The sequence below is a fragment of the Lepisma saccharinum genome, chromosome 21, assembly GCF_977018435.1.
Source record: "Lepisma saccharinum chromosome 21, izLepSacc3.1, whole genome shotgun sequence".
Classification (NCBI taxonomy): Eukaryota; Metazoa; Arthropoda; class Insecta; order Zygentoma; family Lepismatidae; genus Lepisma; species Lepisma saccharinum.
Genome location: NC_139249.1, coordinates 56,048,086 through 56,065,416, shown reverse-complemented (window position 1 = coordinate 56,065,416; position 17,331 = coordinate 56,048,086). Strand labels below are relative to the sequence as shown.

The window sequence follows — 17,331 nt, the reverse complement described above, 5'->3', positions numbered from 1 at the left end:
TATCAATTTTTTGTTCCTTGTATGCAAAGATAGGATCAAAAAATGTATCAATAGTTTTAAAAAATATGTCATTACAAGAAGACTTTAAAAAATTAGAAAATTTGAGTTTTTAGAAAAAACAATGCAAATTTTCAGTTAGAAACTACACCAGAAATTAATGATAAATGCCTTTACACATTTTTCAGCATAGTACAACCAATCCAATAGAAAGCTTCCAGAATTTCAGTTACTTATGCCCAAATGGAGAGTTAGTATCTGTCATGTCACAAGAAGAGTGTAGCTGGATCCAGATTCCATGGCCTACTTTTGTAGTTAAACAGTATGTGTTCATTTTTGGTCACTTTCCTTTAGATATATTAGGTGCATCCAGAAAGTAAGTTTCCCACTCACCCCACAGGTGGCAGGCCATGCATATTGAAACTGGTTTTGCGCATGCATGAGAGGCACATGCCCTCTAGTGAATGTCCTAGAAGATGCCTCCCGAAAGTCCTCAATAGCATCTCGGCAGCGATGAAACATGGCAGCTCTTATTCCATCTCCTGCCACATGCGAGGTTCGTTTGGTGATCAAGTTCTTGAACACACAAAACATACAGCCGATCGAAATTCATTGTCAGCTGTGCCAGGTGTATGGGCCAGACATCATGAACAAGCAGATGGTGCATCGTTGGTGCAGGACATTTACTGAAGGCAGGCAAAATGTGCATGATGACAATCGCAGTGGGCGGCCATCGACCGTTATGGATGAACTTGTGGAGCAGGTGCAGCAGAGCATATTGGAGGATCGTCGCATCATGATCACGGAACTCAGCAGCCATTTCCCACAGATTTCTCGGTCATTGTTGCACAACATTGTTACCAAATGCCTCTTGTTCCGGAAATTGGGTGCCGAAACAACTGACACCCGAACATAAGGGAAAATGCATGGGTACGGCACCGACATTTCTGCAGCGTTACCATGATGATGACGATTTTCTCAACTGGATCATCACAGGGGATGAAACATGGGTTGCATGCAGCACCCCAGAAAGCAAGCAGCAGTCCATGCATTGGCGTCACAGTGGATCTCCATGCAGGACGAAGTTCAAACAGACTGTGTTGACACAAAAAGTGATGTGCACAGTGTTCTGGGACAGACAAGGCTTTCTGCCCAGAGGAGAGACTGTGAACGCTAACCGTTACTGTGAAACACTGGGGACATTGCGACAAGCCATTCAGAATAAGCTATGTGGTGAGCTCAGTGCCAGGGTGATCTTGCTGCACAACAATGCGAAGCCTCATATGGCTAGGTGCAATGCAGCCCTTCTGGACAGGTTTGGTTGGGAAATGTTCGATCATCCATCGTACAGCCCGTATCTCGTTCCCAGTGATTACCCCCTGTTCTTGCACCTGAAAAAGTTCCTGTCCGGTCAACATTTTGACAGTGACGAAGATGTTCAGATGGCTGTCACACAGTGGTTCGGCGAAATGATGGTGGACTTCTATGATGCAGGTATACAGAAGTTGGTCCCATGCTATGACAAGTGCCTGAATTCCGGCGGTAATTATGTTAACAAGTAACTGGACATGTTCTGTATCTGTGGCAATAAATCATTGAATGAAATAATGTTTCCTTTTTGTGCACGGCCCCAGGGAAACTTACTTTCTGGATGCACCTAATACATATAATTTTTTAGCATCATGTCAGTTGAAATACTCCTTGAAATACTTTTCTAATATAAAAAGAAAGGTTTTTATTGGTTAAGCCATGGTAATTTGAATGAAATATGTATCATGCTATTCTGATTATATCTGTCATTAATTTTCATTTGTTCTTTGCTATTTATTATACATTTTTTACTTTTTCAACACCCTCTCCAATAACACAAGTAAATGTTGAATAATTAATATAATCAATATTTTAACTTTGCATCCATGCTATTTTAATTTCTGTAAATTTTTTTAACTCTCCAAGGAAATATCATCTGCATGTACTGTATAGACTTCGGCAATGTATGATGACCATGTTCCATATCTGTTTCTGCTGAAACCACAGCGCATGCATGCCTCATATGATAGTCCAAAGCACTGCCTCATCTTGTCCCTGTTATAGGCTGTCTTATTTAAAGCAGTCTGCATTTCTCTCAAGATTGCCACTTAATGTCCAGCAGCATATCTACGGAGGGGAGGGATTAAAACAAGTGTGAAAGAGAAATAAGATATTAAGACTTACAGAAGACAAGTATGAGTGTGCATTTCAGACAGACACTAGGAAATACGTCAGTATGTGCAAATACTGACACCTGAATGCTGCAAACACATTTGTACGCTTTGATTTGATTTGATTTGCTTTACTTAGCTTTTTGTGTCACTTTTGGCTAATTTGCAAAGATAATATGAGTGATGATATGATAAAGTTGATGAATGGACACTCACAAATATCCATGCCCAGGCCAGGATTCGAACCCAGGACCTCTGGTGTCATAGTGCTATCTGACATTCATACGTGCATCACTATGTCATTTAACCTTGCAGCATAAGTGCTGCCACCTGTCAGATCATCTGCACACTATTTGACTCAGCACAGCCCATGGATTTTTATGTTCTAATTGTGAGATGTTATATGCATCACTTGCAGCATTATTAGCAAATTTATTAGGCCTGTTCTACAAGAATCACCCTGTAGAACAAAGAAAGCTTTTCTTTTTAGAAGAGAAAGTGCTGTAAAGTGTGTTGCTTTGAAGTAGAAGTTGGTCTTGTTTGTTATTTTGTCAAAAATGAATTCAGCCAAGTGTCTTTATCATAGGCTGATGAAGAAACAGGGGAGGGGGGTGGGGTCTGCACAGTATGAGTTGTAAGCATAGTGAGACATTAATAATAACACATATGTTTGTGTGGTCTTAAAGGTTTGTGAGGGGTTGTGAATAAGACAACCATTTCTGACATAACAAAGCAGGTTGATTGTCTTTATGTGCTGAAGACAGTGAATTCTGCTTATTGTACACTTTTGGACAAAATGTAATGAAGCCTGCAAATGCAAAAGATGGATTATACCCATCTACAATGTCATTCCTCTGCATAACCTGATACTGCCACTTCAACTCAAGAAAAAAACTTAAATCTGAATGGGACACTTTTGGAAAATCCTCCCGCCCTGATTTCTCACCCCACCCTACCATGATTGCAATTTGTTTTGACTACTTTAGAACGCATTTCATATATCCTCCATCAGGGACCTGTAAGCATGATACCCTTGACAGGCTCTATCAACGTTGAATGTGTAGCTCTCTAAAGAGTATCGATTATCAACATTTTGCATCACTTCAGCAAGATGGTAATTACATATTGTGATGTGCGTATTACTCACAGCTAAATACAGAGAAACGTTAAAAAGATCAAAGATCAATTACTTACGTGTGTGAGTACGAAATGTCGATCATGACTGCCTCCTTCTTCAGGTTAATGCGTATTCCTAGACACCTGACATGGTGTCAAGTTAAGAAAGTGTTAGTTGAGGATACAGGTTAGAAGCCACCTAGCCAGTGCTTGGGAGAAGCGATTGTGCAGTGTATGCTCAACATGGAGAGGAAGCTACCTTCCCCTCCGTAGTTTTCCCCTCTTGAAACTGGTGCGTCACCAGTCCAAGGTGAACTCAATTTCCGCCTCTGTGGCCCTCTTGACCTCGGGTGTAACATGGAAACCCATCTTGGCATTACTATTAACAGCTTTATCCCATTCTTTGAAAAATGCAATCCATCTGTCTTCCAGATTGCAGTCGTCTCTGTTAAGTTTATTCCAATTATCCGTGCGTGCATATACAGGCTGTTTCATAAACATTCCTATCCAATTTGTTGTTCACTTTCCTGATAACTTCTCTTGTTGCGATCTTATGTCCACTAACTAATATGTTCTCTGATAGTCCTGTTTTGGGTATACCCTCCTTTATATCCTTGTCGTGTTCACCCCACCTGACGCGCATGCTTCTCCTTGTCTGTCCCACGTATTCTTTCCCACATCCAATCTTATAAACTCCCTCTTGCCCTTCTGGGTTATCATGCCTATCCCTTCCCCCTTTTTTATATCCTTTAAATGCTTTTTGATGCTCCGAGGTGCTTTCATCCCTCATTTTACACCATATCCTCTCACTGTTTTTTCAATTCTTTTGGAGACACCTTTCCGATAGGGGATTCCCACAAAATTAGTTTCATTTCCACCTTTTTCTACCCTGGTTTCTTCTTTCAATTCCTCTTTAAGGCTGTGAGAGTGTTCCCTCCTTATTATTTTCTTTGCTTTCTTGGCCACCTTTTCCCTATCCAGTATTGAATAATCATTTTTTATACCCACCCTCTTTATCCATGCTTCCTCTTTTGCTTTTTCCTTTTTGTCATTACATAATCTTTCAGCTCGGATGAAAAAATTAAGGTAAACATTTGACTTTATCCTATTGGAGTGTTCGGATTTCTTGTGGAGGTACAAGTCGCCTGCCAACTGTTTATGAAAAACACCCGTTGCAATCCCTTTGTCAGTTTTGGTAAGGCACAGGTCCAAAAAGTTGATCCTCCCATCAACTAGTTTTCCCTGGTAAAGCAGATTCTGATATCTTGTTTTCCTAGTTTGGTAAAATCCTTGTCAAGTTCGTATTCGTCCTTGATTATGAGGATGTCATCGACATACCTCCCGTAATATTTCAACCCCTCCCCTACTCATTCTAAAGTGGTGTTTTCGATGTAGTGCATAAAGATATTGGCCACAAGGCCTGATATAGTGTTGCCCATGGCCAACCCTTCTTTCTGTTGGAAGCTCTTGTTATTTACATAAAAGTAATTATATCCTGTTACTAGGAAAAACCATCTGACATACTCCCACGCCACCAAAATTTCAACGTCGTTATCTAACAACCATCTTTGAAAGCAGTCGCTGGCTTTTTCCAGGGGTACGCTGGATACAGATTAATTACATCAAAGCTACTGATCGTGTCTGTTTCCCCAATAACTAATTTTACAATGGACTCTTTAACTATAACAGAATTTTTAACACTGAATTGGGTGTCTACATTAATTTTCCCCATTCTCTTAATCAACTCTTTGGCTAAACCGTAGTTTGGGTGTTCATACATGGGGATAATGGGTCTAAGTGGTACCCCCTTTTTATGTGTCTTTGGTATACCGAATGCGGTGGAATGTTCCCTTCCTTGACACCCTTAAGGAGTTTACTTTTTCCGCGCTACCCAGTGTAATGCTGCTTTCAATGCCTTTCTTAAGAATGATATTTGAGATTTGAGTTTTATTAGTGCGAAAGTTTTTTTTATAGCTGCAATGCGTCTTTTTTCCATAAGTGTTTTTTTTTTACCATAACCTTTTACCTGTATCCTCAACTAACACTTTCTTAACGTAACACCATGTCAGGTGTCTAGGAATAAGCATTAACCTGAAGAAGGAGGCAGTCATAACCTCTGAAACATTGTTTTGATCTACATTTCGTACTCACACACGTAAGTAATTGATATTTGACCTTTTTAACGTTTCTCTTTAAGATGGTAATTGACCTACCCCACAAAATATGTGAAATCAGTTTATTAAGTCTTTCATATTGTGATTGTTCACAATACAACTCTTTCTGTACATATTACAAATAGCTCTTCTATTCCTCATTACAGATATTTAATAAGTATGACAAGTATTTTTAATCCTTGATAAGCTTGTCATGTACATAAATATAATTTATAATCCTTTATGTAATCATTTTAACTAGATGATCCTAATGTAATAATATGAAGAAAATGAACATTGTAATCATAATTATGAACAAAATAGGTTTATCTATACTTATTTAAATGCATATTTGTTACTGTTCAATGTTGGTTTAATGAAGATATGTTTTATTTTTTTTTAACTCATAGACCTGCAACAACAATGTTATTCAATCTGCTCATGTCTTTTACACGTGATAAGTTAGGACTAACGAGAGAGCAGAAATATTCATCAAGTTTAATTTTCTTTGGGGATGAAGTACATTCTTTTTATTCCTTCCAACAAGCAAGTTCACTAGAGAATTATGTTCATGCAATAGGTAAGTTATATAACATCACTTATTATTATTATTACAATTTGTTATCAATTTAAAGCTAGCATGTAGAAATTCCTCTTTTAATCTGACTTCTAATTTTACTAGTTCAGCAGGATTTTCTGCTGATTTCTCTTCATGTATCTGTTGTATAGAATGATACATGGTATAAATTAGCAAACTGCATTACGTGTTCCCTCATAAGACAGATGTTTCGCAAAGTCAAACTGAAGAATATAAGTCTGAAACTAAATAGGTAACTTCATGATGGATACGGTAAACACGGTTTAAGTATTACATATGTGAAGAATCATGTTTCTGCGTTGCACAATTGGATATAGTTTTTTCTGATTCATTTCGTACTACTTTCATTCACTAAGGGTAGGGCATTGTTTGATATTATAATATTTACATGGGTTGGAAATTTAATAGTGGTAAAACTGCTGTATATACGCCATGAAATGGAACCAGTGCTTCTCATTTATACCACATGTTAGTTTGATACCTAACCTACCTCCCAGTAAATGGACTCTTCCTTCCAACACTAGGCGCATGTGCAGTGATGAGAGGAATGGAGTATTGTTGGGGTTGGTGGTATAAAGTTGTGTAGTGAGAACCTGACTAATGTGAAAGTTCTAGTGATTCTTGCCATACCTTCAGGAGAGACCATCAATGTGCAGTATAACTGTTAATTTTTGGAACATAACCTGCAAGCTGCATTGCAAAAGAAGAGAGGGCACTTTCTGCTGAATACTCACACCATTTTGCAGGACAATGCTCGGGCGCATGTAGTGCTACCTTTTGCTGATTTGTTAGCTCAATGGAGCTGGCAGATGCTCTACCAGCCCCTGTGACTTTGATTTGATCCTTAAGATGAAGCTTCCAAACTGTTCCAGGGATTCTTCAGGCAATAGACCACTACATTCCAAATCATAAACAGAACAGGCACTGCTACAAAAATACTACTACACTAGACTCTCGATAATCTGGCCCTCAATAGTCCGCCCTCTCAGTACTCCGGCCCACATATGGCCTGTAGTCACTCAAGCAGAAATGACATGCACAACAATGATTTATCGTGTTCAACAATGTTGTTAGTTAAAAATGTTAAACAATGCTATCCATATGTACAGTATTTGAAATTGTGACTTTCTTACAGTAAAGTTCAGTACATACTATGGTTTCTAAAAGGAAACACGTAAAGTACAGCCTGTATAGTCCCTATGTGTTTAAACTACATAGTAGTACGTAATTTCCGACCCTCTCAATAATGCGGCATTTCCGAGAATCCGGCACCCATATGTGCAAGGAATGGCCGAATTAGCAAGAGTCTAGTGTACTTCAACATTGCTGGCAATGGCTGTACACAATGCTGGTGACTACATCGAAGGGCTGTAAAAGTTTCACAGAGGTATCGCTTTTGCATCATTTGAGAATAAATAATTGCCACTATTAAATTTCCAACCAATGTATTTTTATATCTTTACAATGAATTTGATTGGTTGATTCTTTATTAAACTTTGATTATCTGCCACTTTTGGCTAATTGTAAAGATGAGGGTGAATGATGATATTATAGGCGGAGTTGGAGCTATTGCTTGGGGGGGGGGGGCAGACTCTTGGAGAAGCATATGATGTACCTGAGGGTTATTGAATATCACCTAGTTTATAAGGGGTCTGGAGGCCTTCCCTCAGAAATTAAAAAAAAAAAACAACTTAAAAACACAGTTTTAGTCCTTTTGAGATTTGAAAATGTTAAATTTCCTCGCTTAAGCAAACAAATATTAATAAGTATATTGGTTGTCAGTTTCAAAAGAAGAAAAACAGTACGATTATTGCATTTTGCATTTCATTATTTTTGTATTAATACAGTACTCGTATTACTTTAAAACAGTTACGGTAAAATAGTAAGCTTCAGAAATTTTAGAAAAATTAAAATAAAAGGTTCTTTTGATGCCTCAACAGTAACTGTTGACTCAACACAAAGTCATTTTACGATATTTTTTTCTTCAAACTGTACACATCAATCAAATCGTCTATGTTAATTGTTTTAACAACATCTGATTCAGAGTATAAGATCATTAAATTGTTCAATTTCTCTTGACCCATTGTGCAATGTAACCAGATGTGGATTCGCCTCATAGCAGAAAATGTTCTCTCATAAGTGCTCACTTGTAAGAACTACCCACTATTGCAGCGCAATTACTGCACATACCACTATGCCAAACGTCAAGATTTGCAGTAAGGCTTCATAACAAAAATGTAGTAACTGAACTGAACTGTTATTGTTTTAGTATTTTTTAAATTGTGGGGCCAGGCCTCCTCCCTGGCTCCTCCGGAACTCCGCCTATGGATGATATGATGAAAGTAATGAAGGGACACTCACAAAGAGCATCCATGTCCAAGCTGGGATTGAAATGCAAGACCTCTAGTGTCATAGCACACTGTCCTAACTATTCCACCATGCAGGATGGCATTTAAAGAAATTTGTTATTCTATTTGTATAATTATAATCGTTTCACAATTTACACTTTTAAAATGCAAAACAGTGTACATTAACAGGTTAAAAATTAGTTATGACAATGCACATAGTGAATGTTTTTTTCAGCAAAGTATTACCAGTATGGACTTAAGATTCAGAATTGTAGTGCTCAAGGACCAATAAAGTTCTGTACAACATCTTGGAAAGAGCGTGAAAAATGTCGATGGCTTGTTGCAGCAGCTAATGCTTATGGGGTGACACCAGCAATCGAATGTGTCCAAGGGAATGACATTTCACATTGCTTCAAACTCATTAGTGATCATGAGGCTGATGTCATATCAGTCCATCCAGATTTTTGGGCTGCAGCTGTGAGGTAAGACTCTTTCTTTTGAATATGTTATAACTTAGAAGTATTCCTGCTTCTGAATCATATGCTATAGTTAAATTAATTACACAAATTATGATGTTTGATGTAATTATTCTGTAGTGCTATACATTTCCTTTGGTACATTATCATATCTGTGTAATGAATTATTTACTTCACCAAGTATACCTATGTTATTCTACAGTGCTAGATAGATATTTTTATTCACCTTTAGAATATGTAGGTTCATGATTTTATCATTTATTTAATTGGACTACCTATCTTTGCTTAAAATGTAATTAAAGAGGTTATCTTATAAATTTATGTCATATAGGAGAGAACAGGCAAAAGTATGTATGATTTCTGCTGTTAGTGGTACTATCATGTGGCAATGAGTGATATTCAACTTGATGTCATCATGTAGTGCACTTTGGGAAGAAACAGCATGAAGTTGGGCAAACAAATTCACATGTGCTAAGGAAAACGCATGAGAATGAGAATATGTTTGTTCCACGAAAGATTTTCATCAAACCACACACCTATAAATTTGTACTGAGCCTTCTATTTGTTTCCCATTATATAGAAAAAGTAGATTAAAATTCACATGGAAAAATCTTTGTTTCATTAATGTAAAATTGACTTTATTACATCCAGTTGACCAACCTTTCCATTGTGTCATCAGTTCTTGTTAGAAGGCTCTGCATATTACAGCTATGTTATAAAATATTTGTATCGTCTGCATAGAGTATATCTCTTGGTTTTAAATGATCCAGCTAAGTATTAATATAAATAAGATAGAGAACAGGTACCAATGTTAATCCCTGTGGTACTTCATCTCCTATGAGTTCTACTTGGACTTCTGAACTCTCTACCACAGCCATAACCAGAGGGCGGCGCAAGACCTGGAAGAAACCCATCAACAAAGAGTCGTGCCTAAAATTTTGAAGATTGTGCAAGCAAGCTTCCCTGAACAAGAATCCACAGGCCTCGATGCCTGCCAAGTTTTTTTCTTTACCAGGTAGTTGCAGGAAAACTAAGAAGTCACATGAGACCCAATGTCATTCTTTCAGTCTGACACGAGCATCACTGTCAGTGTTGTCAATGGCAATTAAATTTCACCATGCGAGACATTTGAATTTACGTTAGTCCCAGGTGCCTTGGAAGATTTCTCAAGTTAATATTTTTCCATAAGAATGTTTCATTATTATGTCAAACCAACCACCACATATTCCAACAAGCAAAATGGTCTGCTGTGCAGGGCTGTGGCCATAACATAGTGGCATATTCTGAAAGTCTGACCTGGTTTACCACAATATATCTTATTTACTGCACATGTATATTATATATTTATTTTGTATAATATAAATAAAACACCAATTCAGGCATGCAAGTAAAACAAAAACAGAAATCTGACATCTTCAAAATTTTCTGGCAATTTTTATATACATGAAAAAAGTTGGTTTACAGGTGGTATACCATGTAGCTGGGCAGTGACGTGCACTGAGGAGTAGCTAGTCTAGCAGAGATAAATTAATCAATCTCACAACTCTAATTATTTTCAAATCACAATATTTATTGTCTTGTTAATGCCACAGTTCATATGCAACACTTTCTTTCTCACGCGCTTCTCGTCCCTCAAAACTGGCCTAGCTCGCTCTTCTTCTGCCTTAGCAGTTCCAGGTAGAAACGGCCGCCAGAAAGAAAAGGGAAGAGTTCTGCCTCTACATCCCTTGTCCCCTCGCCCGCACTGCAATGGTTGAAAGCCCGTGGTTTCAGTTCCCCCAGTCTATCTCCTATAGGACAGATAGGAGATTGGTTTCTGTTAGATTCCTTTGTAAAACCTCTAAAGAATTTGAGGGAAAATTTTCTGCAGTACTTACGTGTGTTCTCTGTATTTACAGAACCTTATGGGATGTAGTTTTATTATTTATGAAATGGGAACGTGTTATGTGTAGACAATAATGTAATGCTTTCTTTATTTTTTTTTTTTTTTCAAATATGGAATATATAATGCAAAAATTACAAATATTTGCTCAGGCTTTCTCTTGCTTTTGTTTTAGTAGTGTTTTATTTAAATATACCAATCTTTTGCCCTCTAACAGATGTATTTATCTGGGCAAGAGAACACACTTTCATATTGTTGTTGGTTTGGTTTATTTTACTTCGCTTTCCTGCCACATTTGGTTATCGCGAAAATGAGGATGAGTGATGATATGATGAAATTGATGAAGGGATCTCGAACAATACAGGCCGGGATTCGAACCTGTGATGAGCATGCATTCTTGTTCCTGTGTTGTACTCTGCAGTGAATAATGAAATAATTTGAAATGAAAAATGTATCTCAGAACTCAAGAAGCTAAATGAATATTATTGAAAAAACTACAAAAAAGGGTGTTTTGTTACCTGTTTTGTTTCTGTGCATAAAGTGGGCTTAAAACACCAAATCGACCAACCGTGGGGGAGTGGTTATCACACCATGCTACGACACCAGGAGTTCCGGGTTTGAACCTCATCCTGGGCATGGGTGTTCTTTGTGTTTGTCCCTTCATTAATTTATCGTATCATCTTCGCAATTAACCAAATGTGAGAAAAAAGCGGCACTAAGTAACAAAAATGAAGTCAAATCATTGATTGATTACTTGATTTGGTTTATTTTACTTCACTTCTCCGCCACTTTTGGCTAATCGCGAAGAAGATACAATATAATTTATGGAAGGACACACTCAAGCCGAGATTCGAACCCAGGATCTCTGGCTTATTAGTCAAATCAACTCTTTCATATTTTCGAAAGTGGGTGGGGGTTACATATACTTTTTTTAGTACTCATTCATCATTTTGCAATATTTTCCTGTTATTGACGTTCTATTTTTAGGAATACTGTGCCCTAAAGGGGGGGAGGGGTATAACCCACACCAACCCCAACCCCTTGAGCATGCCACTGATTGCTACCCCAAGTGTCGATGTTACCGCACGTCACTGTAACTGGAGAATATGCCACTGGCATAACATAGGTATACTTTGTAGAGTAAACAATTGTATGTTGCACTTGTGTACCTTCTTTTAAATATAGATGCTTTGCAATCTTCAAATTATTTATCTGTCAATCAACTACAGAGTACTTTTCAATTGTTAAAAAATCAGTGACCTGCCCCACTCATATGAATGTACAAAAGTCAGATCAATAAGAAACGTAATTGTACAATCTAAACTGATCTCCAGTGAAAAGAATAACCTCTTTTCAGAAAAAGCAAAGAATAACCTCTTATCAGAAAATGCAAAGAATAACCTCTTATCAGAAAATGCAAAGAATGGTTACAAATTTCAAGAATTGCATTGTTACATCAAATACTTGCACATTGAAAGAAATAGACTAATATATCTTATTGATGCCCAGATAATATGAAATAAACCTGAATTATGTGTTGTACAATTTGTGTCAGATGAAAGTAACAATGAAAGCTCATGTCTATTTCCCATACATAAACTTGGATAATTGTAACTTGAGAGTCTACTTACCAATGTATTATTGCTGCATAGAAATTTGTAACAATAAATATATAATGTAATTTTTAGATGATTTCTCAGTGCTACATTACTCTCTGAGAAACTGTATTATTGTTATGCTTAATTACTGGTAAGTAAGATAATTATAATTTAATTAAAATAGTAGTTTACTTCTGTATTTTACTCAAGTACATAAGCTGTAAACTTAAAACATGATTCATTGATTGAATTTTAGTTATGTAATATGTATGGTGCGGATAAATTATGGTTCTTGTTCAAAATTACTTCAATACTTCTAAATGTCTAGTTCAAAGTCAACATGTGGTTTTTGGATATATCTGCCTGTCATGACTTATGTTCTTATCTTGTAATCAAGGTGTCCCAGGTTCAATCCTTGGTGTAGATACATTGTACAATTGTTCAGATCCCACTTTAAACTATAGCTTGGTCTACCAGTTAGTCTATCTGAATATAGAGTGGATGAAAATAAACTTTGAAGAGCTTTGTCCTCTTACACATTGTCTCATTTAATTATCATTCTTATTTTTATTGAAGTTTTCAACAACAATCATTTCAGAAAATATTTGCACTCTTACGTGTATTAACAGATGCACATTATATATCACTAATGACATAATTTCTGCAAGAGTGTGTATCTATACACTTTACTTCTATAGTAAATTTATGAATTAAAGTAAAAAGGGTTAGATAAAGTTTGCATTCTAGTTACAAGTTTTCCCTCTTTCAAAAATATCAAGTATACAAATGTATCATGAACTTTTGCCTAAGTGCCAAGGCTATAACTTGGAAGTAGTTTAGTTTCATGGTTTAACTAGTTATTTAAGTTTCATTAAGCTGTAAAAATGTCATTATTATATTAATATTTTCATGATATTTATTACCAATCATCTAATTAAATATTTCTAGGAGCAACGATTTGAAACCACTATTATTCGAAAGAAGCTTGGGTGCAGAAGACCAATACACAGTGATGGCTATTGGGAGTGGTGAAGCTTCCTACACATCTTGGGAAGATTTACGTGGAAAGAAAGCATGTTTCCCATCACATGATGGAGTAGGTAAGTTCCATGCTAGTATAAGCTATTTCCATGTGCAGGGGAAAGAATTAAAGTCACTCTTTTAAACATACATACAGTGTAGCCGGAAAGTCCCTTCACACTGTACTTTACCCAGTTGGAAAATTCATTAGTCATGATTAGAGCCCGAAAGTTTGGCAAAATGTATCTTTTTATCTACTGCATATATTGATAAAATTTTTCCGGATATGCATTTCTTATGTTGTTTCGAATGTTTTGGAAGCCTTTTCATTTTGCCTATTTGAGACCCCACTGCCTATTTTTAATCATAATGCCTTTTTTTTGCCTTTTTCAATGAAATTTGACATTTTTTTTAAAAAATGTGTATATAAATTATTTTTCTCCCAAAAAACGTTGTTGGCATTTATTTTTCTTCCGTTTATTATGTGAATAATTTTCGCCTTATTTAAATAATATTGAACTCACGCATGTTTCAACATTGCTGATGGAGAAAAGTGTGAGAAAAAAGTATTTCATGCTGAGTCAGGATATTGCCTTTTGGTTAACATTTCTTGTGCATGATTGACTGCTGAAGTGGACAGGTTGATTTCGAACACAAACAAAATATTTCTGAAATCTCCCTTTCGAATCCGAAAATTTCAGGATGTTGCGATTGAGCTTAGTTTACCTCAGCAACCAGTCTTGACGAGATAGGGAACCTGGATATCAGCAGCTATATATTATGCTAACAACCTTCAAAAAATCAGTGAGGTGATCAATGCTCTTCCAGAAAATGAAGCAGCTTCAATTCGTGAAGTGAAAAAACTCCTGTGCTATTCAAGTTTACTTTTGCACATTATGGTGCATTGCCAGAGATAATTACAATTATAGCATACATGAAAATCTTCGAGGAATCTATGCAGCAGATGATAGAAGTGCCAGGAGGAAAGGGGTCAGCTGTTATGGAAAAGTGCTAACGGGTAGTGAGTGCAAATGAGCACTTGAAACAATTGAAAACAATTTGTGATATTCTAAAAGGTGAAAATGCTGTTACCAAAATGAGTCCAGCTACATTAGACTGTTATATGTATGCTCCAATAACTTCTGTCGAAGTAGAAAGATCATTTTCTATTATGAAAAACATTCTCTCTGACAGACGACTATCAATGAATGTTGAGAACTTAAAAAGCACCTTGTAGTCATGTGCAATCAAGATGGAGAAAATTGAAATGCTCTTCCCAATTTAGATTTTAACATTTTGCCAGAAATTATAGATAAAAGTAAGCGACTTCTAAATGTGCCTTTTTTCGGTTTATTTTGCCTTTTTTTTCATTTTTAGTGCCTATTTACCACATTATAAATGCCTTTTTGCCTGCCTATTTTAACGAAAATAAATGCCTGAACTTCCGGGCTCTAGTCATGATTATTAAATGGCCCTCTTTGAGGTATGACTGGCACCACTCACTAACATGCTGCCCCTGCTGACAAAAAAAAAACGTGCGAAGCATTCCAGGCAAGTCATGATAGTGGACAGAAGCAGTTTCACTGTGGAGGATTGTTTCATGGCTTGAATGAGAGTTCACGAATGTCAAATCACAGGAAAAACAATGGAGGAGATCATGAAAATGGGTGTGTGATTTTTGCAGCTGTCGCAATGAAAATGTATTTTTCTGTGTTATAGAAAATCCTTAGTCTTTTGAGGAAATCAATCATAATCCACATGGATGACCTCCTTGGTCCTTTTTTTTTTTGACACTTCTTTTTATCAGCACATTTATATGAGAACGATTAATGAGTAATTACTTCAACAGTTGATGGCAAAAAGAATCGCCAACACTGTTTGGTTTCAACAAGATGGCGCACCAGTACATTTCACTTTGATCATCCACAGATGCCTGGACGAATAGGATGTGGCTCAGCAGAATGTCTGGCTCCATTGCCTTGGGCTGCAAGAAGTCCTGACTATGCCTCTGGGGTCTTGTGAAAGAAGAGGTGCGGAAATGCCGATACTCAAACAATGAGCAGCTGAATGACTGCAGCATTTCAAAATGTCACACATGATATGCTGTTGCAGATGAACAATCGGACATGGAGGTGCATAAGACTATGATACAAACATAGATGAACCAACACAGTGCTACCTCTATTTTGTCCAGGTGCAAAATCTTATACCACGGCTTATCTCAAGAGGGTAGGGTTTTTATAACTATGAATCAGACAGCACACATCTTCCAAAAGGGACCATTGATGGGTTATGCTGCCACCTTCCAAATGAACTTTCATGGAGAAATATTTTATCATTCAGTCTCTTTTGTAGAAATTTGATTTCTTATAGTTTGTTCCATTGGTCATATTACCGAATCTGGCACTCCAATCATTCATATTTTCTTTCTATCATGCATGACATCATCAAATACTGTATTGCTCAAAACAGAATCTTCATTATGTAATTTCACTTTTTGAAGAAGCTTATGTTTTAAGATAGAAATGTTCAAAAAGTGTGTCAAACTTAGCAAGTTATGTCATGTAAGGGAATTTGTTATAACTGCTTCTTTTTTAAATTTATAGAAAATACCATTTTGTAAGTTCTGACAGAACTCTATATTTCTGGCTTGTAAAAAACATGAAGTTTCTCTGAAACTTGAAATAGGTTTGAGTGAATGAGATTAATGTTGAGAAATATGATGTATATTAAGATAAAGAAACTACATCCACAGTAAAACTTACTCTCAGAAAATATTTATTTTAATGAATCTGTTGTCTTTGTTAAAAATAAAAAGGACATAATTATAAATAAGTTTAAAGATAAATCTAATAATAATATGTTTTAAATTAACTTCATAACTTTGCACTTACATAGGTTCATGAAAATTCAAAAGGATGATTTTTTTGGACACATACTAAGAAGTTGAAGATTACTGTTGATATCATACATTAATAAAATACGATATGAGAAACTTAATTCCAAATAGTACATCATGAACAGGAGAGAGTGCATATTTACAATTCATAGGTTTGTACAATTACAACCTTATATAAAAATATAAAATAAGAAAAGTGTGAAATAACTCAAGATGCTTATGTGTAAAAGCACTGCTTCACAAAGGAAACATGGCAGTGCATTAAGTATAATATCATTTGATAATAACCCTTTCTCTTTACATTTCTTCAGGTCACCCTTTTACCAATTTATATTAATCATGGCAATGTGGATGGCTGATGATTTTTTATATACATGGTGTACCAAAAGTGATAGCACAAACTGAAACTGTGAAAAGTACACAATAGTGGAAGCAGAAAAGTCTTGGTAAACATGGGTCACAAACGAATCATTTGCAAGATAATTGCGAATGTATGTTATGATTTGCCACTGACTTGATTGTAGGTGTACCATGTGTCCCATGTTCTCTGAGGCACTGGTATATTCTTGTTAGTGTGTGACTTATGCCTTCTATCCTCTCCAGGATATATTGTTTGTTTGCAATGCCTTCTTTCAGCAGTGTTCAGTTTTAAACAAAGAAACCTTGGAGAGCATATGGATACAAGCATACAGTATGTACAAAGAATCAAGTTAGTGATGGATCATAAGCATACATTTGCAGTTATCCCACAAATGGTTTGTTTGCGGTTCCATGTTTACTGAGACTTCGTTTGCTTCTATTATCCTGTATCCTGTACTTTTCAGTTGTTTAAGTTTGTGCTGTCACATCCAGTACACTCTGTAGATGAGGGGACAGAAAGATAGACCTATACGGCGTTTGTTACAATTTGTCCCGCTTCCCACGCTTGCCAATCGATGGCTATTCTAGCATAAACCACACAGCGTTGTCGCTGCAGACCATGTGACCTGCATGCTGCAGAAAGCCGAAGCCAAGCTGTGAATAAATGCACAAATATACAAAAT

At 36.5% G+C, this 17,331-nt stretch overlaps 1 protein-coding gene across 3 annotated transcripts in view; it reads left to right on the top strand.

Moving 5' to 3' along the window:
- Positions 1-17,331, top strand: part of LOC146004285 (transferrin-like) — a 219,343-nt gene that overhangs the window by 177,847 nt on the left and 24,165 nt on the right. For all 3 annotated transcript variants that reach the window (XM_083142995.1, XM_083142994.1, XM_083142996.1), the window contains 4 exons: positions 186-319; positions 5,878-6,047; positions 8,649-8,895; positions 13,318-13,469. In XM_083142995.1, coding sequence (XP_082999121.1) covers positions 186-319; positions 5,878-6,047; positions 8,649-8,895; positions 13,318-13,469 — 703 coding nt within the window. The remainder of the gene's footprint in view (positions 1-185; positions 320-5,877; positions 6,048-8,648; positions 8,896-13,317; positions 13,470-17,331) is intronic.